Consider the following 24,283-nt stretch of genomic DNA (forward strand, 5'->3'; position numbering starts at 1 on the left):
AAATTCCATAAAGTTGCAGTATAAAAAATCAGCATGCCATAACACATATATACGGAATCTAAGGGAAAAAAAAAAAAAAAGGCCACGAAGAACCTAGTGGCAAGACGGGACTAAAGACACAGACCTACTAGAGAATGGACTTGAGGATATGGGGAGGGGGTGGGGTGAGATGTGACAGGGTAAGAGAGTGTCATGGACATATATACACTACCAAATGTAAAACAGATAACTAGTGGGAAGCAGCCGCATAGCACAGGGAGATCAGCTCGGTGCTTTGTGACCACCTAGAGGGGTGGGATGGGGAGGGTGGGAGGGAGGGAGATGCAAGAGGGAGGAGAAATGGGAACATATTGTATATGTATAACTGATTCACTTTGTTATAAAGCAGAAGCTAACACACCATTGTAAGGCAATTATACTTCAATAAAGATGTTTAAAAAAAAAAACTGGCAATTTGTAAAAAACACAGTATCTTCAAAACACAATAAAGAAAAGTGTAATAAAAAAAAAAAATCAGCATGCCAAAGTCAGTTGCATTTCTATACACTAACAATATACTAGCTGAAAATAAAATTAAGAATAAGAAAACCATTTACAATAGCCCCCCCAAAATAAAACACTTAGGATAAAACTTAACTAAGGAGGTGAAAGACTTATACACTGAAAACTGCAAAACACTGATGAAAGAAATTAAAGAACACACAAACAAATGGAAAGACATACATGTTCATGGGTTGGAAGAATTAATATTGTTAAAATGCCTATACTAACCAAAGCATTTTAAAGATTCAATGCAATTCCTATTGAAATCCCAATGGCATTTTTGAAGAAGAGAAGAATACAATTCTAAAATTCTTATGAATCCACAAAGAACTTTGAATAGTCAAAGCTATCTTGAGAAATAAGAACAAACCTAGAAGCATCATACTTCCTCTAACATCAAACTATATTATGAAGCTATAATAATCAAAACTATAATACTGGCATAAAAACAGTCACATAGATCAATGGAATAGAATAGAGAGCTCAGAAATAAACCCGCATATATAGAGTCAACTCACGTTCTATAAGGGTACCAAGACTACATGAAGGGAAATGAATACTCTCTTCAACAAATAGTGCTTGGGAAACTGGATATCCACATGCAAAAGAATGAAATTGTACCCTTAATTTATACCACACACAAAAAACAACTCAATACACAAAAAACAACTCAAAATTGATTAAAGACTTACAAACAAGAACTAAAACCATAAAACTCCAATAGGAAGACATATGAGAAAATTTTTATAACACTGGTCTTGGCAAAGATTTCTTGGATATGACCCTCAAAACACAGGCAACAAGAGCAGAAATAGACAAGTGGGACTATATCAAACTAACTCCTGCACAGCAAAGGAAACCATCAAATCAGAGTGAAAAGGCAACTTACAGAATGAAATAAAATATTTGCAAACCATATCCCTGACTAGGAGTTAATAACCAAAAAATATAAGAAACTCATACAGCTCAAAAGCAAAAAAACAAATAACCTTATTTAAAAATGTGCAAAGGACTTGCACAGACATTTCTCCAAAAGAGATATACAAATGGTCAACAGGTATATGAAAACATGTTCAACATCACTAATCACCAGGAAAATGCAAGTCAAAGCCATAATGAGATATCACCTCTCACCTACTGAGATGGCCGAAAGAAGGAAAAGGAAGAAAGAAAGAAAGAAAGAAAGAAAGAAAGAAAGAAAGAAAGAAAGAAAGAAAGAAAGGAAGGAAGGAAGGAAGGAAGAAAGAAAGGAAGAAAGAGGGAAGGAGGGAGGAAGAAAAGAAGAAAAGGGGAAGGGAGGGAGGGAAGAAAGGGAGGAAGAGAGAGAGAAAGGGAGGGAGGGAGTATAGGAGTGAAAGAGAAAAAGAAAGAGAATAAAAGAAAATAACAGGTGTTGATGAGGACGTGGAGTAATTGGAATTCCTGTGTCTTGTTGGTGAGCATGTAAAATGGTGCAGTAACTGAAAAACATGGAGTTTTCTAAAAACATTAAAAATACAACTACCATATGATCCAGCAATCCCACTTCTGGGGATTTATCCAAAAGTATTAAAAATTGGATATTGAAGAGGTATTTGTACTCTCATGTTCATTGCAGCATTATTCACAATCGCCAAAGGTGGAAACAACCTAAATGTCCATTGATGAATGAATGGATAAAGGTAATGTGGTTATATACATACTTGGAATATTAATCAGCCTTGAAAAAGAAGGAAACCTTGTCATATGCTACAACATGTATGAACTTTGTGGGCATTATGTTAAGTGAAATAAGGCAGTCACAGGAGGACAAATACTCCATGATTCCACTTGTAGTAGGTAACTAAAGTAGCCATACTCATGGAAGCAGAAAGTAGAATGCTGGTTGCCAGGGGCTGGGGGAGGGGGAAATGGGGCACTGCTCAGTGAGTATAGAGTTTCAGTCATGCAAGATGAAAAAGTTTTAGAGATCTGCTGTATAACCATGCACATATAGCTAACAGTACTGTCTGTAATATACACTTAAGAACATTTTGAGAGTAGATTACATGTTATGTGTTATTTAACCACAATAAAAAATAGTAATAGAAGCAGATAAATAGCAAAATAAGATTTATGTTAAATCTAAATGTTTAAATCTCTATTAGTTGTGGGGATTTGTAACATTAATAATTCAAATTCTAGTTGAAAAAGAAGTACTCTGATCTGGCAATCATGGTCCTTGGTATTTACCCAAAGAAGTTAAAAATTTAGGGCTACACAGAAAATTGCACACATATGTTTATAGCAGCTTTACTCATCTCTGCCAAAACTTTGAAGCAACCAAAATGCCCTTCAGTAGGTGAATGGATAAATAAATGGTGGTACATCCAGACAATGGAATATTGTTCAGCACCTAAAAAAAAAAAAGAGCTAAAGAGTCATGAAAAGACATGGAAGAAACTTAAATGCATATTACTAGCCCTCAAATGCCAATCTAAAAATGCTACATACAGTATGATTTCAACTATTTGACATTCTGGGAAAGGCAAAATTCTGGAGACAATAAAAAATCAGTGGTTTCCAAATTGGAGCAAGGGATGAATAGGCAGGGCACAGAGAATCTTTAGGGCAGAATTGCATAATCTGTTGATGTGCCTTAGAGCCTGTTGCCTTTCAAAAATTCTTGCCTAAAAAAGAAAAAAATAATATGTGTCTGTCATGTTTCAGTCTATTTATACACGTATCTTGAATCCTCACAATGTTGTAAATTAGATATTATCTTCTCTTAATGAATGAGGAGGCGGTGGCTTGAAGAAGTCAACTTTAGCTACTGGCTAAAGTTACACAACAGGAAAGTGCAGGGCTGGGTTCAAGCCCTTCTGAGTCTGGTCTTCACTCCTCTGCCATGCCTGCTGTCTCTAACCCTTCCTATTTAGTTGTTTGGCCTGGTCAACACCATTATCTGTTGTCTTAGTTAACTGGGGCTTCTATAACAAAATACCATACACTGGGGGCTTAAATGACAGACATTTATTTCTCACAATTCTGGAGCCTGAGAAGTCCAAGACCAAGGTGCTGATGGATTCAGTTCTTGGTAAGGCCCTGCTTCCTGCTTGTAGACAGCTGCCTTCTCTCTGTGTCTTCACATGGCCTTTCTTCAGTGCTTGTGAATGGAGAGAGGGACTTCTGGTCTTTCTTCCTCTTCTTGTAAGGACACTAATCCCATCATGAAAATCGCACTCTCATGACCTCATCTAAACCTAATCACTTCTCAAAGGCCTCACCTCCAAATACCATCACATTTGAGGTTAGGGCTTCAATATATGAATGGTGGGGGTGGAGGAGGGTGGGGCGGGGCGACAAACATTCAGTCCATAGCACCTGCTCTCTCTATATCAACTTGTCAGCTCTCGGTCACTGTTCCAACCATCTCTGAGTCCCCAGCTTCTCCTTAAAGCTAGAAGGCGAAAGTGGTGCTGACCATCAATCCCCATCAAAACTTGTCAGTGACCTTCTGCCCCTTTGACTGCGCCAAGTGTAATAATGATGATTTTATACATCTTTTGTAAAATTTATATGAGCTAGTGTATTTCATTAATACGTACATATTCAATAGATCCTTAGACTGTTAAAGCCAGAGGTGAGCTTCAAGAACAGGTAAATCAACACCTCATTTTTACAGATGAGGAGACTGAGTTTCAGGGAGAAAAAAGAACTTACTTCACAGCCCAGTTTATTTAGTCTGCAATATGTGTTACTAAATTAAATCATTTCATTTCTTTTTTTTTTTTTTTTTAACTTACTAAGCTCATAAGATAGACTCAGCAAAGGCAAAATTTTTTCTTATCTTTTCTGTTGAGAAGATTAACTCCATGAGAACAGGGACTTTTGTCACTGTTATACCCTCAGAGTTTAGATAAAATATATATTTTAAATATTTTTAATATACTCTCAATTTAAATAACAGGATTTTTGGAGATAAGAAACACTATATTAAGTATAGACATATATTTAAGTCCAGCAAAAACAAACATTCATTTATACAAATGAACATAACTACTGTTTTTCCACATCCAAAAGCTTATTTCTAAACCTTCTTCATATTCAGAGATTAAAGTCTTTTAAAACTTTGCCTTTCAGTGGCATGTGAAAAATCAGACCTATAACTATGATCTCAATTACTCTTATATTTATTTATTTTTTTGGTGAGTCTTCAGTCAGAGGATACATATAAAAAAATGTATCCCAAAGTAACTTGGAACCAAGTTACATGATCTTAATTACTCTTGATCAACAATGTAATTTCATGACATAAAAAGAATCCCGGAATTTTTCTTCTTGTATTTCCTATTTGGTTAAACTCATCTTTTATATCTCCCAAAATTCACTCATAAACACCTGACAGAAAGATTGTTGATATTTTGAATCCCATATCATTATCTTGAAGTTTTGTTCGTCTGCATTTTTTGCATATCCCATGGGTCTAATTTAAGAGACTTGACAGTTTCTACATAACTTTTCTGTATATCCAGTAACTTGTTCTATGGTACTGCCACATAGAGCTATCTTTTCATTAAATAGTTCTTGAATGGGCAGAAAGAATTGGGCTGTACTTCCTAATTCAAACTTTATCCCCACCAGATCATGTTGAAGAGTATCTGTGAGCATAAGCTCATATAGCAATGATGGGTCTTGTAAAATTGCTTTGTGCACTGTGCTTTACATACCGTAATGCCTCAGATAGAATTTTATTAAATATTTTATTAATACTAACCAAGAAACCTAAGGGATAAGCTTGTTGCTAATGCCCTAATGAATCTTAATGCCAATCAATGACAAGATGGAGAAAAATCATATACCTCCAACAAATATACTTATACTAATCGTTTTACTCTGGAAAACTATACTGAAATAATGGCATATCTCAGATTCTTGAGAGCATCCAGAACCTCCCCTCTCCCCAAATAAGATGTAGAACCAATAAAGGTTTAAAAAGGGCGAGAAGAGGAAAAGGAAGGAAGTTGGGAAGTCAAGTTTCAGCAATAAAATGTGTTTCTTATACTTCCGTGTTTATTTTATTGAAATTTACCATTTCCCATAATTGATTACTTTTAAGGTTTCTAGTGTTCGTACCATGTCCAAGTCATAAGCCGACTGAAAGGCAATACATTTCAGTATGATCTGAATAAAGGATATAAGAAGAGTGGGAAACAGAGTGAGACATGTGGGAGGGCAAAACAACAGGAAAATGTGATGGTGAACTCATGTGGCACAGGACCCATGCTGTCTCTCAAAAAGTTTGGCTTAAGTTGTTGTTTTGAGAAAGCATTCCTTGGACATATTTGTCTTCAGTTATTAATTGCTCCACATTGGCACTGTCAGGTCATCAGTAATGCCCAAAGCTTTAATTTCAGATGAGTAAGCAAGAGGAAAGTATTTCAACGTCACCCAGTTTCGAAATGGAAGGTGGTTTCCTGAAGCCTGACTACAAGCACGAGTGTGCCTTTCATGAATTGGTATCAGGCAAGGGATAGCAAAAGATTCAAGATGCTGCAAAACACAGATTTTATAAGCAGAGGTTTTGACTCCTTTTTTTTTTAAATTTTCTTTCATTGAAGTATAGTTGATTTACAATGTTTGTGTTCATTTCTGCTGTACAACAAAGTGATTCAGTTATACGTATATACATTCTTTTTTTCATATTCTTTTCCATTATGGTTTATCATAGTATATTGAATATAGTTGCCTGTGCTACACAGTAGGACTTTGTTGTTTATCCAGTCTATATATAGTAGCTTACATCCGCTAACCCCAACCTCCCACTCCATTCCTCCCTCAACCCCCTCCCCCTTGGCAACCACAAATCTGTCCTCTATGTCCGTGAGTCTGTTTCTGTTTTGTAGATAGGTTCATTTGTGTCATATTTTAGATTTCACATATGAGTGATATCATATGGTATTTGTCTTTCTCTTTCTGACTTGCTTCACTTAGTATGATAATCTCTAGTTACATCCATGTTGCTGCAAATTGCATTATTTTGTTCTTTTTTATGGCTAAGTAGTACTCCAATGTATATATATACCACATTTTCTTTATCCATTCATCTGTTGATGGATATTTTGGTTGTTTCCATGTCTTGGCTATTGTAAATAGTGCTGCTATGAACATAGGGATGCAGGTATCTTTCTGAATTCTAGTTTTGTCTGGTTGACTCCTTTTAAGTGCATATTACTACAGCTCTGTTTCACTTTCTGAGAAACCCCAGGATTTAAAATGAAAGGGTATACTTCCTCCTTTTACATCACTTTGGAGAAAAAAATTGTCTCTGTCCAAGTAACTAGCTAGTCTGCCAAAGGATGAAAGTAAACAATACCTAACAACCAAAACAAAAATACATTGAATATTGTAAATTAAGTGGAGGGAAGCTACTAGAAACTCAGAAGGTTGTAGCAGCCAGTCTGTGACAGTAAGAAGGCAAATATACCAGACTCTGTCATTTTGACATCAATTGACTAATTTGCTCCAGGTTTTCTTGAGGTTTCTTTTAGTGTATTTAAAACCGCAAAAGCATTTATTTTGGTCCCAAGATAAAAAGCCTTTTATGCAATGGTGCATATTTCTAAGGTAACAGTGTTTCCATTGTCAAAACTGCCATCAAAGAGAGGTGGGGGGAATGCTACCTATCCCATTTATTTTGTTAGACATCAGCTTTACCAAAGCACTGGTTTGGAACTTAACCTAATTTCTACCTTACAGTTGCTAGTTGAAAGACGGAAAAATGCTTTTCAAATGATTTCATCTTTTCTGATATCATGAAGAAGGAAAATATCTCGGACACCAATGTCCTAGGACATTCTATTCTCTAACCTGGTACCCAGAACTCGTGCATGGTAGATTAAACGCAAGGGAAGAGGCAGATGTCCAAAAGATAAGTGAATCCAGATGTTTTTCCTGCTTTTTATTAATGCTGTGCTCCAGCTGTTGCATCTTTATACTGGTAAAGTCTCAATTAGCATAAAGGATGAAATAGTAGAAGGTAGAGGTGTTCTGGAACACTAAAGTGTCAAAATAATATTTTCTACAAAATTGAAGATAACACCCAAAAACTGGGGCCAGACATTTCTGCATATTGACAGTTTTCAGAAGGAAACAGTTGCTGGCCTTTATCCTCCTATTGGAAAACAAGACAACAGTCTGCACGACTCTACTGGCCAATGGGCAAATCCCCAATTGTCCTCAATTAAGACTGTCCCCAAGAAAATACCAAAAGAAACAGAGAACAAATATGTGTGGTTTTTTTTAAGCCTTTCTTTCTCACACACAAATAAAGTAGACCACAAGAATGAACAAAGTTTAAGAATAGCAAAACAAATTAAAAATATACCAGCCTTCACTTTGCTGGAAGCTATGTGCAGCTCGACAATGACATGTAAGATGTTCATTCTTAGTCTAAAAAATGTTTTCCTGGGACAGCTGGAGGGCATGGCTCAGTGGTCTGAACATCTGGTTTGATGTACCTAGACTCCTTGGAGCCATGGGCTGAAGCCCTGGTATGATTTACTTAACTCTTTATCTTTTGCAGAACTAAAGAGAATTCCCAACTCTTTAGTGTGTGGTTCTTGGGAAGTTTAGGGAAAGATGTATCCACCCTGGCTCTGCTTGGAGATAAAAGATTTCAAAGGATTAAACTTGACACTTTAGTCCCAAGTTACTTTCTTTCTCTTGTTTACTGCCACTGGAATGCCGTATTTGTTGTTTATGTAGGGTCTTTCATTTAAGGTTTTCAAAGTACTCACTGACATGGTCTGATGGCAGAAATGAACAATGTTCATATTTTAAGGATGAGAAAGATGAGACATCAGAATCCCACAGTAAGTTAAAGGAAAGGCAATAATAAAATTTGGTCCCTACATTGGAATGCACAGTCATTTTATATGATAGAGTTTTCTGGGGGGGAGGAGGAAGGTCAGATCAATGTGCATCTTGGACTATAAATTAAAAATTCAGTACAAGTGAAATTGTAACCGAACCCAGGTTCAGCCACTCGCCACTCATAAGCCAATAACTCGAGAGGCAAGTGTCAGTAGAAAGGAAAGTTGCTTTAATCAGAAAAGCCAACAATCTGGGGAGGTGGTGGACTCATGTCCAGAGACCAACTCCAAAGATTCTGCTCAGCCATGATAGTTTTCAAAGGGAAAAATAGGGAGAAAGAATCTCAGTGAATCATCAAGGCAAGAGGTTGGGTTCTGCATCATTCTCCATTGAATGCAGACTGGCTGACTCTTTCGTGAGATGTTTTCTTGCCTGCGTGATCTGCCTGCAGGATTGCTAAGGGGGGCTGTTGGGGGTACTTCTTTTTATCTAGGAAAAGAATCAACAGGTTAGACAAGGCATGGTGTGAATTCAGATCACAATTCCTATCATTAGGTTCTTCTAAGGTCAGAGGGGAACAGAAATGGGCAAACAGGAAAGGAGCAAAAGACCTGCTTTCAAAATGCCCTGTAAAGATAATGATCAATCTGAAACAAAAGGAATATAACAGCTTCTTTAAACCTTAGTTGTTTAATCGTCAAGCTGATGGCAATAATGCCCACCTATAAGGGTCCATGCAAGGATAAAATGAAATAACATCTGAGAATGTGCTTAACACATAATGGGTGACACGGAAATGCCACTCTCTCTTTCATTCTGACCCTCAAGGATGGCATTATAAAATAAGACTTAAAAACTTTCTACCCCCAGAGCAAGAGGTATGGGAGAGGATACTTTTTAAGAGTCTTGATGTCTGATCCCAAACTCTCAATCCTTTCCTTGGGATTGGGATTAGCAGAGGCAAATTATTATATGTAGGATGGATAAATAACAAGGTCCTAATGTATAGCACAGGGAACTATATCCAATATCCTGTGACATACCATAATGGAAAAGAAAATGAAAAAGAATATATATATATATATATATATATATATATATATATATATATATATATATATATATATATATATATATATAACTGAGTCACTTTGCTGTACAGAAGAAATTAACACAACATTGTAAATCAACTATACTTCAATAAAATTAAAAAGAAAACAAAGGCAAATTCCAAAAATTTTCAGTTGTGACTATAATTTTCAGTCAAAATAATAACATTTGTTCTATATAACTGCATTTATAAGACATCATATAAGAATTCCATAGTAGATATGAAAGAAAAAGAAACTAAAAGGGACCAAGAAAATAAAAAAATAAATTAAAAAAAAGAGTCTTGATGTTTGAACCAAATAATCTGGAAACGGCAAGCCAGCAGAGCTTGTGTTGTTCTCTTTAACAACCCGCTATTTGCTTACCCATTCTGTTACACATTCAACTTTTTTTTTTTTTTTGGCCACGCTACTCACGGCTTGTGGGATCTTAGTTCCCCAACCAGACCTGCGGCCGTGAAATCGCAGACTCCTAACCACTGGACCGCCAGGGAATTCTGTCTGTTACACATTCAATACACATTGAAGTACTTGTTATGAGGTGAGCACTGAGGATACCAAAAGCAATAAGTGAGAGCCTCACAAATAGTTAAAGAGTCTAGTGGAGAGAGACAGACGTGTATACAAATAGTTGTGAGGCAGAAGGACGGATGACACAATAAACCATTTAACAACTATTTAAAGACAGCTAGTGTGGGATATAATTCCTTTTATTCCCCAGAGTACTCTGCCCATATCAACTATTCAGGAAGATTTTTCTTTTCTGAAATCAGGTTTTAATAATGATGACTATTAGCATAAAATCTGCTCTACCTGCTACACAATTGTTATCGTCATCCATTACACAGGGCTGCTGAAATGTTTAAGTGAGTTATTTTACATAAGGCAGTTAACACAGTGCCTGCACATACAAAGCACTCACTAGCATTTTTATTATAATTATCATGATAATACCATAACCAGTTCATCACTATAATAACATAATCATATCATCACTATAATGTTATCATTAAGTATAGAAAAATTATATCCCAACAATCTTGAAAACTGGGGCAAGGTCAGTGGGGATGAGGATGGGGCAAGGTCTAACCCGATATATACAATCAAAAAGAGTCCTCGGATAACCCATAGATGCTTGATTTACTCAACCTCTACCCAGGTGCAAGGTCATAAGAATCTGAACTAGGACTGTTCTAAAAGGCAAATGAAATAAGCAGTCCCTTTAAAAACATTTCAAAAGACCTCCCAACAAATACCTCCCTATTATACCAATTGTAGGTTCTTGAAAGTCCTCTAGCAAGAAACTCAGCTTGAATATACTTGGAGAAATCATATATTTCTCTAAAGCAGTGGTCTTCAACCAGCAGGATATTTTGCTCCCACTCCCCCAGGAGATATTTGCAATGTCTGAAGACATTTTCAATGGTCACAACAGGGTAAGAGGGAGTGGGGAGAATAGGGGTGTTATTGGCATCTAATAGATAAAGTTCAGAGATGCTGCGAACCATCTTACTCTACACAGGACAGACCCTACAACAGAATCATCTGGTCCAAAAATGCCATAGTGCAAAGTTGAGAAATCTTGTCCTAAAAGGAACACATAGTTATTTATCCCTACTTAGTTAGGCATTCCCATTCATTATCTTTTTCACCTAATTTCAAACTATGGTGTAAATAATTGAGCTATATCTTCCTTAAACAAGGATAAATGAGGTGCTGTGGGCTGGAGAAAAGGTAATGAGCAACAGGGCATTTACTCTATATGGGAGCAGAAGAAAGGAATCTAAGCAATATGAAAATTTTCCTATTCCATATTTTACCCAAAGGCAATCTCAATGCCTTTCCTTGCAACAAACATATTTTAAAAAATGGTTTGGAACGCACACATAAGAGATGTTCCATAAATTCCCACTGGATGATTGATTTCAATTGTAAGTCCAGATTGCATCTTGTCATGTCCCTGAGGAAGATGAAACCAGACTTCTGAAGAACCAAGAGTTTAGCAAATGATTTAACAAAATATTTTGAGCAACTATTATATGTCAGACAAGGTTCTAGAGGCTTGAGATACATCAGTAAAGAAAGCAAAGATACCTATCCTTGGGGGACTCACATTCAATCAAGTTTTGAGGAAAGGTCAAGAAATTCTTGAACTGGAGTGCCTCTACATATGGCATTATATTTTTCTAACCTATTTCTTTTTCTTGACTGAAAAATAGAAATGAGTTTTAAGAGAGTTTTTATCTACATTAGAAATTAATCTATTTCCAAGGCAACGAAGCAAAATAGATTGCAGTAGTAAGCAGTCTTTTTGCAGATTGTTGTTTAAGAAATTAAAATTTATGGTGTGTAAGAAACGAATATGAGGAAGACATCCAAGCCTGGGTATATTTCTCTAGTCCAGGTAAAAATGGAGATGGAAGATTGAGAAAGAGAAATATCATGATATCCCTTATATGCGGAATCTAAAAAGAAATGGTACAAATAAACTTATTTACAAAACAGAAACAGACTCACAGACTTAGAGAACAAACTTATGGTTACCAAGGGGAAGCATGGGGGGAAGGGATAGTTAGGGAGTTTGGGGTCGACATGCACACACTGCTAGATTTAAAATGGATAACCTACAAGAACCTACTGTATAGCACAGGGAACTCTGCTCAATGTTATGTGGCAGCCTGGATGGGAGGGGAGTTTGAGGGAGAATGGATACGTGTATATGCATGGCTGAGTCCCTTTGCTATGCACATGAAACTGTCACAAATTGTTAATCGGCTATACTCCAACATAAAATTAAAAGTTAAAAAAAAGAAATATTAAATAAATAAATAAATATCTATACTATGACCTGCCCTGTTTTAGGAGGAAATCTTCCACAACAAGACAACTGACAGCTTTTGAAATAGCCTGCCCTGATGGTGTTAATAACAAAAGTCATTTAGACATTTAGTTTGGGTCTGCACTACATTTGAAAGCACAGGGTTATTTACCCTGAACTCTCCCTGATTAGCTTCAGTGAGAGCATTTAATCACTTCTCCAATAGCCTCAGTCTTGAAAGACTAATGACAACCTGGATTTGTCCCCTTCTTGTACTCTGAAAGCCTAGAAAATATGCAGGCAGATAAATGTTACTTGCTTGAAAGCTCTGCTGAAGTTCTGTCCCCCCCAAAGATACCAACAGCTCTGGGAGGCTTTGCTGGGTCCTCCTTTCCCCATGTTTTTCCTACAAAATACATATTTGTTTGTTGAGCTCATAAGATGCATGGAATTCCATGAGGAGAACTGAAAACGATTTGTCTGGAGCCTGATGATATGCCTCACCACTGAAGCATATGACACCTCTGCTTCTGTTTGCTGACTTCCCACAGAGATGCTACAAATCAGTAGCCCCAGAAACCCCTGGAGCCACCAGCAATAACAAGCCTTTAAATCCCTTTTGGTTCTGGAACTTGGACTGGGACACAAGTTGAGCAAAGAATGTCACATATTTATACTAACATTTATGCAGGATGATCTCTGACTTTACAGTTCACCTCTATAGTTAATTACTATATTCAACTTTGCAAACTAAAGAAATAGAACGGTAAGGTCAGTGTCAGACTGCTCATAAATCATTTTTTAAAAAAGGAGATGAGGTGACATATTGAGTCTTCTGACTCACGATAAATCTCATGGTATAACTGATGAATTCTAAGTTTTGTACCCAGGAGTTCTGGATACCCCTGTGGCTATAATGAAATAGCTCCAAGAGGCCATCACTCAAGCCATGCAAGTTACTAGTTTCTATTCCACTTTCTGGCCTTCCCACCAATGCGGAACATTCATCAGGCATCTTCAAGTTTAAATATTGATACCATGACATCTTAAAGCAAGGGATCACAGTATGCTATGTGGTTTAAGACCATTCCTGATATGAAGAATTCACAAAATTAAAACAAACACCATGCCTCTACCTTTTATTAAAATTTAATATATGGTTCTGAGTGGTCAAGTCCAAATCTTAAATTTCCTTTGAAGGTCAAGTCCAGATTTTAACTTCTACCAAATACACCCATGATAGTCAAAGGTCATCAATAAACACAGTAGTTTGAAGGAAAAAGAGGATCTAGCAGTTAGATCTTGAAATGAGGAGTGTTAGTAGAAGGTCAGAGAAAGTTGGAGAAATATTTTAAAAGATTGGGTGAGGCTAGGGATTGAACTTTCTTTTTTCTTTCATTTCTGTGGTTTAGGCCACTATATAAGTGATCATGAAATCAATTTCATGGTGCACCAATGAGCATTTTTCTAATGAAATAGACATCTGTGAAAAACAGTATGCATGTTTGGTTATGGGTCACAATATAAAATGTGTTTCTAGAAAATGTTTCACGCCCACTGACCTAGAAGCATGTTTACTGTGTGCACTAGAAGGTGCAAGAGGCTTTTTAAACTTTTCCTGAATCTTTTTGGGAGCAAATGACCTTGATCATCACGTGGTCTGAATTAGTTCAGCACTTCTTCCCTCCAAAGGAGCCAAAGAATTTGATGATCAGGTTCACTATTCGGCAGGACTGGACAGTTGCTATTGGCCAAAGAGTGTTGCCACATGGCCTTAGCAAGTACCTTAAACTTCCTGAGTCTCAGTTTCTTCATCTATAAAAATGGGAACACTATTATCTACTTCATAGAGTGTCAAAGTAATAACTACTAGCAAACAAAAGCATTTAATACAGTTCTCAATACAGAGTAAGAAATATATAATAAGTGTTTCCTTTCTTTCCAGCTTTCATTCAGGGAAAAAGATACCTTCTTCCATTCCCTGTTCCCCTATAAAGAGACAGGTCACCTTTCCACACTGCCAGGAGTTGGGATGCTGTGACATTGTCAAGTGCTTTTCTGCTGTCAAGTTAATGAAGGATTACACACACCCCCTCTCCCTGGTCAGCACAGCTTGCTTATGGAAAAATCAGAAAATATCTAAGAGCACTAAGCAAGAACCAGCTCCGTATAAAAGCAATTTCCTCCAGCTTTATGAGTGAGAGCAGCTGTAAATCACTCAACCCATTTACATTTATACTGCTCTTTAAAGGGGGGTGGTGATGGGAAGAAGGGAGGGATATTTACCCAATGAGAAATGTTACCCTAGGACAGAAGAGAAAATGTTTCCAAAATCACCTCCCTGTTGGGCCAGTGGCAGGCTATTTGTGCCAGGAGACTAGGAGGAAGGGGTATGAAGAGGTTACAACAAACTCTATCTCTTAGAGTAAACCTCAAAATTGGAATACCTGTGCACAAAATTAATATCCAATCATTCTCTTTACTTGGCTTTTCTTTGCAAATGCAGGAAAAAAAAGTTTACTTAAGATAGCTTAATTGTTTTGTAATGCCTGATACATAAAACCAAATAGAACATGCCCAGTGTGGACCTCTTGGCTTTTACCATCTCAATGATATTTACTCCATCTCTGAGCAATTTTAGATAAGCTAAGCCAGCAGCTGGGCAGACCCCAGCTGTAACTAAGACTGATGTCCTTGCTTCATCTAAGAGAAAGCCCATGGGGCTGAATCCAAGCATCCAAAGAGAGAGAAAACATTTTCCACTACCAAGGACAGATAATCTTAGCTATGTTAAACCCAGTCTCTGCGGAATTCTTACCTGAACATTTCTCATTTGAAGGTAAACTGAGGTCGCTCAAAGAATGTCATAGGAAATTTATTGAGAAGAGTCTTCCATTTGCAGTAATCATTTTACCTAGAAATAAATGCATGCAGTCAGAGATAGCAAAGGAGGTCTGTCAGAGGAGGCTTTCCCTGTGCCAGTAGTCAGTGCTATGATATAACCATAATTGGTGCCCCTGTCAGGAATATTTCCCAAATAGTAGAATTTATACCTCTTCCTGGGAAACATGGGAAATCATCAGCTAAATAAAAAATAAAATCATATTTTAAGTTAAAGTCAAGAGAGGGAACAATTGTTTGGAAAAGCAGATAGAGTTCAAAGTCAGACCTCCTTATATTTCCAGATGCATGTTCTACACATTGAGGGAAACAGGACAATTACAGCCATTTCACCATTTCTGTATGAAGGCTAATTTTCAACTACTAGACTAGACCTCTCTTTTCCTTAAACCAAGTTTCTCAAATAAAACATTCTATAGTTTTCATGTCAACTGTCTTCTTTGAGGCACCAATTTATTCTTGCCTGCCAAACCCAATTCTTTCTATCATCTATCTATCATCTATCTATCTATCTATCTATCTATCTATCTATCTATCTATCTATCTATCTATCATCTCTCTATGTCCATCTATCTATCTTTTTAAGTCTGAATCTTTCTCCTTTTTTAACTCTTGAACCTCTCTTTATGCTTCTCTTTGATCTTGGTTTCTCATTTATATTGTATGGTCTTACCACTTCTACCAGTTTTCGCAACTGGAAAATGATGTCATAAAGCATTATGTTTATGTTTTTTCTTCTACTTCCCAAGCCACTCCATTTGTTTTCTTCCTTAACTATCTCCTTATTTTCAATATATTCCTTTTCATCATTCCTTATATCCAAAGATAAATCTAATGAAAATCAGTGCCTTAAAATTTCTCCAAATACCTTTTCTTCTGTCTGGAATGTTCCCGTCTCTCTCAGTTAACTTAGAGATTAGAATTCAAACTCATTCCTCCACACTCAGTTCAAAGATTGTGACATTTAAAAGCTATAAACAGGAAAATTTGATTATTTTTCCATGTGAGGGAAAAATAAAGACAATTTTAAAAACATAAATACAAAAAAATACTATTTTTTTTCTCCTAAATAAATTTTGGAGAAAAATCCCTGATGAAGTGTACCAAATAAGCAAAATTGAATCTGAGCAATACTTCAGGAAGGGAGAAGACATGCTATAGCAGAAATAGTGATAAGCTCCAAACAGGAAAACTTAGAGTAAATCTAAGCCACTGCTCATAATGTCGGTGAAACTGACTGCTCTTATTAGGAAAAAAAAATTATTTAAATACAAGTGGGAAATATAAAATAAAGTTGGTAATAATAATAGCAACCTAAAGCTAAAATTCCAGATTATTTTAGCAAAACAAATATTTTTGAGAATAGACTGGGAGGAAAGGAGGAAAGTTAAAACAGGCTGAGATCTTGTCTTGTTTAAAAAAGGAAGACTATTAATAATATAATTCGATGAGGCAAGATGGCGGAAGAGTAAGACGCGGAGATCACCTTCCTTCCCACAGATACAGTAGAAATACATCTACATGTGGAACTGCTCCTATAGAACACCCACTGAATGCTGGCAGAAGACGTCAGACCTCCCAAAAGGCAAGAAAATCCCCACGTACTTGGGTAGGGCAAAAGAAAAAAGAAATAACAGACAAAAGAATAGGGATGGGACCTGCACCAGTGGGAGGGAGCCATGAAGGAGGAAAGGTTTCCACACACTAGGAAGCCCCTTCACGGGCAGAGACTGTGGGTGGCGGAGGGGGGAAGCTTCGGAGCCACAGAGGAGAGCGCAGCCACAGGGGTGCGGAGGGCAAAGCGGAGAGATTCCCGCACAGAGGCTCGGCGCCGACCAGCACTCACCAGCCCGAGAGGCTTGTCTGCTCCCCCGCCGGGGCGGGCGGGGCTGGGAGCTGAGGCTCCGGCTTCGGTGCTAGCCGGGAGGGAGTCCGGGAAAAAGTCTGCAGCTGCCGAAGAGGCAAGAGACTTTTTCTTGCCTCTTTGTTTCGCGGCGCGCAAGGACAGGGGATTCAGAGAGCTGCCTAAACGAACTCCAGAGGCGGGCGCGAGCCGCGGCTAACAGCGCGGACCCCAGAGATGGACAGAAGACGCTAGGGCTGCTGCTGCCGCCACCAGGAAGCCTGTGTGCGAGCACAGGTCACTCTCCACACCGCCCCTCCCAGGAGCCAGTGCAGCCCGCCACCGCCAGCCTCCCCCGATCCGGGGAAAACTTACCCGGGAGAACACACAACGCGCCTCAGGCTGCTGCAACGTCACGCCGGCCTCTGCCGCCGTAGGCTCGCCCCGCCTCCTCCGTACCGCTCCCTCCCACCATCCTGAGTGAGCCAGAGCCCCCGAAGCAGCTGCTCCTTTAACCCTGTCCTGTCTGGGTGGGCAACAGACGCCCTCAGGCGACCTACATGCAGAGGCGGGTCCAAATCCACAGCTGAACCCCGGGAGCTGTGCGAACAAAGAAGAGAAGGGGAAATCTCTCCCAGCAGCCTCAGAAGCAGCGGATTAAAGCTCCACAAACAACTTGATGTGCCTGCATCTGTTGAATACCTGAATAGACAACGAATCATCCCAAATTCAGGAGGTGGACTTTGGGAGCAGGATATATTAATTTTTCCCCTTTTCCTTTTTTTGTGAGTGTATATGTGTATGCTTCTGGGTGAGATTTTGTCTGTATAGCTTTGCTTTCACCATTAGTCCTAGGGTTAGGTCCGTCCGTTTTTTTTGTTTTTTTTCTTTTTTTACTTAAAAAATTCTTTTTTCCTAATAAATGTTTTCTTAATAATTTTTTCCTTATTTCCTATTTTTAGAAATTAAAAAAAAATTTTAATAAGTTTTTTCATATTTTTTATTTTTAAAAATTAAAATTTTTTTCCTAATAAATTTTTTCTTAATTTTTTTCTTATTTTTTATTATAAAAAATTACTAAATCTAGTCTTAAAAATTAAAAAAAAAATTTTTCTTAATAAATTTATTCTTAATTTTTTTCTTATTTTTTATTATAATAGTTTTATTTTATTTTATTTTATCCTCTTTCTTTCTTTCTTTCTATTTTTTTCTCCCTTTTATTCTGAGCCATGTGGATGAAAGGCTCTTGGTGCTCCAGCCAGGCATCAGGGCTGTGCCTCTGAGGTGGGAGAGCCAACTTCAGAACACTGGTCCGCAAGAGACCTTCCAGCTCCATGTAATACCAAACGTGAAAATCTCTCAGAGATCTCCATCTCAACATCAAGACCCAGCTTCATTCAACGACCAGCAAGCTACAGTGCTGGACACCCTATGCCAAACAACTAGCAAGACAGGAACACAGCCCCATCCATTAGCAGAGAGGCTGCCTAAAATCATAATAAGGCCACAGACACCCCAAAACACACCACCAGACGTGGACCTGCCCACCAGAAAGACAAGATCCAACCTCATCCACCAGAACACAGGCACTAGTCCCCTCCACCAGGAAGCCTACACAACCCACTGAATGAACCTTAGCCACTGGGGACAGATACCAAAAACAACGGGAACTATGAACCTGCAGCCTGTGAAAAGGAGACCTCAAACACAGTAAGATAAGCAAAATGAGAAGACAAAAAAACACACAGCAGGTGAAGGAGCAGGGTCAAAACACACCAGACCTAACAAATGAAGAGGAAATAGGCAGTCTACCTGAAAAAGAATTCAGAATAATGATAGTAAAGATGATCCAAAATCTTGGAAATAGAATAGACAAAATTCAAGAAACATTTAACAAGGACGTAGAAGAACTAAAGAGGAACCAAGCAACGATGAAAAACACAATAAATGAAATTAAAAATACTCTAGACGGGATCAATAGCAGAATAACTGAGGCAGAAGAACGGATAAGTGACCTGGAAGATAAAATAGTGGAAATAACTACTGCAGAGCAGAAGAAAGAAAAAAGAATGAAAAGAACTGAGGACAGTCTCAGAGACCTCTGGGACAACATTAAACGCACCAACATTCGAATTATAGGGGTCCCAGAAGAAGAAGAAAAAAAGAAAGGGACTGAGAAAATATTTGAAGAGATTATAGTTGAAAACTTACCTAATATGGGAAAGGAAATAGTTAATCAAGTCCTGGAAACACAGAGAGTCCCATACAGGATAAATCCAAGGAGAAACATGCCAAGACACATATTAATCAAACTATCAAAAATTAAATATAAAGAAAACATATTAAAAGCAGCAAGGGAAATACAACAAATAACACACAAGGGAAACCCCATAAGGTTAACAGCTGATCTTTCAGCAGAAACTCTGCAAGCCAGAAGGGAGTGGCAGGATATACTTAAAGTGATGAAGGAGAAAAACCTTCAACCAAGGTTACTCTACCCAGCAAGGATCTCATTCAGATTTGATGGAGAAATTAAAACCTTTACAGACAAGCAAAAGCTGAGAGAATTCAGCACCACCAAACCAGCTTTCCAACAAATGCTAAAGGAACTTCTCTAGGCAAGAAACACAAGAGAAGGAAAACACCTACAGTAACAAACCCAAAATATTTAAGAAAATGGGAATAGGAACATACATATCGATAATTACCTTAAATGTAAATGGATTAAATGCTCCCACCAAAAGACACAGGGCTTCCCTGGTGGCGCAGTGGTTGAGAATCTGCCTGCCAATGCAGGGGACACGGGTTCGAGCCCTGGTCTGGGAAGATCCCACATGCCACGGAGCAACTGGGCCCGTGAGCCACAATTACTGAGCCTGCGCGTCTGGAGCCTGTGCTCTGCAACAAGAGAGGCCGCGATGGTGAGAGGCCCGCGCACCGTGATGAAGAGTGGTCCCCACTTGCCGCAACTAGAGAAAGCCCTCACACAGAAACGAAGACTCAACACAGTCATAAATAAAAAAAAAAAAAAAAAAAAAAAAGACACAGACTGGCTGAATGGATACAAAAACAAGACCCATATATATGCTGTCTACAAGAGACCCACTTCAGACCTAGAGACACATACAGACTGAAAGTGAGGGGATGGAAAAAGATATTCCATGCAAATGGAAATCAAAAGAAAGCTGATATGAGTAGCAATCCTCATATCAGACAAAATGGACTTTAAAATAAAGAATATTATAAGAGACAAAGAAGGACACTATACAATGATCAAGGGATCGATCCAAGAGGAAGGTATAACAATTGTAAATATTTATGCACCCAACATAGGAGCACCTCAATACATAAGGCAAATACTAACAGCCATAAAAGGGGAAATCGACAGTAACACAACCATAGTAGGGGACTTTAACACCCCACTTTCACCAATGGACAGATCATCCAAAATGAAAATAAATAAGGAAACACAAGCTTTAAATGATACATTAAACAAGATGGACTTAATTGATATTTATAGGACATTCCACCCCAAAACAACAGAATACACATTTTTCTCAAGTGCTCATGGAACATTCTCCAGGATAGATCATATCTTGGGTCACAAATCAAGCCTTGGTAAATTTAAGAAAATTGAAATCATATCAAGTATCTTTTCCGACCACAACGCTATGAGACTAGATATCAATTACAGGAAAAGATCTGTAAAAAATACAAACACATGGAGGCTACACAATACACTACTTAATAACGAAGTGATCACTGAAGAAATCAAAGGGGAAATCAAAAAATACCTAGAAACAAATGACAATGGAGACACGATGACCCAAAACCTATGGGATGCAGCAAAAGCAGTTCTAAGAGGGAAGTTTATAGCAATATAAGCCTACATCAAGAAACAGGAAACATCTCGAATAAACAACCTAACCTTGCACCTAAAGCAATTAGAGAAAGAAGAGCAAAAAAACCCCAAAGCTAGCAGAAGGAAAGAAATCATAAAGATCAGATCAGAAATAAATGAAAAAGAAATGAAGGAAACAATAGCAAAAATCAATGAAACTAAAAGCTGGTTCTTCAAGAAGATAAACAAAATTGATAAACCATTAGCCAGACTCATCAAGAGAAAAAGGGAGAAGACTCAAATCAATAGAATTAGAAATGAAAAAGGAGAAGTAACCACTGACATTGCAGAAATACAAACGATCATGAGAGATTACTACAAGCAACTCTATGCCAATAAAATGGACAACCTGGAAGAAATGGACAGATTCTTAGAAATGCACAACCTGCCGAGACTGAACCAGGAAGAAATAGAAAATATGAACAGACCAATTCCAAGCACTGAAATTGAAACTGTGATTAAAAATCTTCCAACGAACAAAAGCCCAGGACCAGATGGCTTCACAGGCGAATTCTATCAAACATTTAGAGAAGAGCTAATACCTATCCTTCTCAAACTCTTCCAAAATATTGCAGAGGGAGGAACACTCCCCAACTCATTCTACGAGGCCACCATCACCCTGATACCAAAACCAGACAAAGATGTCACAAAGAAAGAAAACTACAGGCCAATATCACTGATGAACATAGATGCAAAAATCCTCAACAAAATACTAGCAAACAGAATCCAACAGCACTTTAAAAGGATTATACACCATGATCAAGTGGGGTTTATTCCAGGAATGCAAGGATTCTTCAATATACGCAAATCAATCAACGTGATACACCATATTAACAAATTGAAGGAGAAAAACCATATGATCATCTCAATAGATGCAGAGAAAGCTTTCGACAAAATTCAACACCCATTTATGATAAAAGCCCTGCAGAAAGTAGGCATAGACGGAACTTTCCTCAACATAATAAAGGCCATATGTATCAAACCCACAGCCAACATTGTCCTCAATGGTGAAAAACTGAAACCATTTCCACTAAGATCAGGAACAAGACAAGGTTGCCCACTCTCCCCACTATTATTCAACATAGTTTTGGAAGTGTTAGCCACAGCAATCAGAGAAGAAAAAGAAATAAAAGGAATCCAAATTGGAAAAGAAGAAGTAAAGCTGTCACTGTTTGCAGATGACATGATACTATACATAGAGAATCCTAAAGATGCTACCAGAAAACTACTACAGCTGATCAATGAATTTGGTAAAGGAGCAGGATACAAAATTAATGCACAGAAATCTCTTGCATTCCAATACACTAATGACGAAAAATCTGAAAGTGAAATTAAGAAAACACTCCCGTTTACCATTGCAACAAAAAGAATAAAATATCTAACAATAAACCTACCTAAGGAGACAAAAGACCTGTATGCAGAAAATTATAGGACACTGATGAAAGAAATTAAAGATGATACAAATAGATGGAGAGATATACCATGTTCTTGGATTGGAAGAATCAACATTGTGAAAATGACTCTACTACCCAAAGCAATCTACAGATTCAATGCAATCCCTATCAAACTACCACTGGCATTTTTCACAGAACTAGAACAAAAAATTTCACAATTTGTATGGAGACACAAAAGACCCAGAAGAGCCAAAGCAATCTTGAGAACGAAAAATGGAGCTGGAGGAATCAGGCTCCCTGACTTCAGACTATATTACAAAGCTACAGTAATCAAGACAGTTTAGTACTGGCACAAAAACAGAAATATAGATCAATGGAACAGGATAGAAAGCCCAGAGATAAACCCACACACATATGGTCACCTTATCTTTGATAAAGGAGGCAAGCATATACAGTGGAGAAAAGACAGCCTCTTCAATAAGTGGTGCTGGGAAAATTGGACAGGTACATGTAAAAGTATGAAATTAGAACACTCCCTGACACCATACACAAAAATAAACTCAAAATGGATTAAAGACCTAAGTGTAAGGCCAGACACTATCAAACTCTTAGAGGAAAACATAGGCAGAACACTGTATGAAATAAATCAAAGCAAGATCCTTTTTGACCCAGCCCCTAGAGAAATGGAAATAAAAACACAAATAAACAAATGGGACCTAATGAAACTTAAAAGCTTTTGCACAGCAAAGGAAACCATAAACAAGACCAAAAGACAACCCTCAGAATGGGAGAAAATATTTGCAAATGAAGCAACTGACAAAGGATTAATCTCCAAAATATACAAGCAGCTCATGCAGCTCAATATCCAAAAACCAAACAACCCAATCCAAAACTGGGCAGAAGACCTAAATAGACATTTCTCCAAAGAAGATATACAGATGGCCAACAGACACATGAAAGAATGCTCAACGTCATTAATCATTAGAGAAATGCAAATCAAAACTACAATGAGGTATCATCTCACACCGGTCACAATGGCCATCATCAAAAAAATCTAGAAACAATAAATGCTGGAGAGGGTGTGGAGAAAAGGGAACACTCTTGCACTGTTGGTGGGAATGTAAATTGATACAGCCACTATGGAGAACAGTATGGAGGTTCCTTAAAAAACTAAAAATAGAACTACCATATGACCCAGCAATCCCACTACTGGGCATATGCCCTGAGAAAACCATAACTCAAAAAGCGTCATGTACCAAAATGTTCATTGCAGCTCTATTTACAATAGCCAGGACATGGAAGCAACACAAGTGTCCATCATCAGATGAATGGATAAAGAAGATGTGGCACATATATACAATAGAATATTACTCAGCCATAAAAAGAAATGAAATGGAGGTATTTGTAATGAGGTGGAAGGAGTTAGAGTCTGTCATACAGAGTGAAGTAAGTCAGAAAGAGAAAAACAAATACAGTATGCTAACAGATATATATGGAATCTAAGGAAAAAAAAAAAAAAAAGGTCATGAAGAACCTAGTGGCAAGACGGGAATAAAGACACAGACCTACTAGAGAATGGACTTGAGGATATGGGGAGGAGGAGGGTTGAGATGTGACAGGGTGAGAGAGTGTCATGGACATATATACACTACCAAATGTAAAATAGATAGCTAGTGGGAAGCAGCCGCATAGCACAGGGAGATCAGCTCGGTGCTTTGTGACCACCTGGAGGGGTGGGATAGGGAGGGTGGGAGGGAGGGAGATGCAAGAGGGAAGAGATATGGGAACATATGTATATGTATAACTGATTCACTTTGTTATAAAGCAGAAACTAACACACCATTGTAAAGCAATTATACTCCAATAAAGATGTTTAAAAAAATAATATAATTCTTCATTTAAATTTTTTTGGTTTTTTTCCCAGTTTTATTGATATATAAT

General features: G+C 37.8%; 1 protein-coding gene across 2 annotated transcripts in view; it reads right to left on the minus strand.

Annotated features, from left to right (window-relative positions):
- Positions 1 to 524: 524 nt before the first annotated feature.
- LOC309633698 (uncharacterized protein) overlaps positions 525 to 24,283 on the minus strand; it is a 203,540-nt gene continuing 179,781 nt past the window's right edge. The window contains exon 3 of one of the 2 annotated variants that reach the window (XM_082402928.1): positions 525 to 8,865. In XM_082402928.1, coding sequence (XP_082259054.1) covers positions 8,833 to 8,865 — 33 coding nt within the window. In that variant the 3' untranslated portion in view covers positions 525 to 8,832. Of the gene's footprint in view, positions 15,218 to 24,283 lie in introns of both variants that reach the window. The other variant, XM_082402929.1, reaches the window with a different exon arrangement.

Source organism: Balaenoptera borealis (assembly GCF_965194805.1).
Source record: "Balaenoptera borealis genome assembly, chromosome: 8".
In the NCBI taxonomy this organism is placed as follows: domain Eukaryota; kingdom Metazoa; phylum Chordata; class Mammalia; order Artiodactyla; family Balaenopteridae; genus Balaenoptera; species Balaenoptera borealis.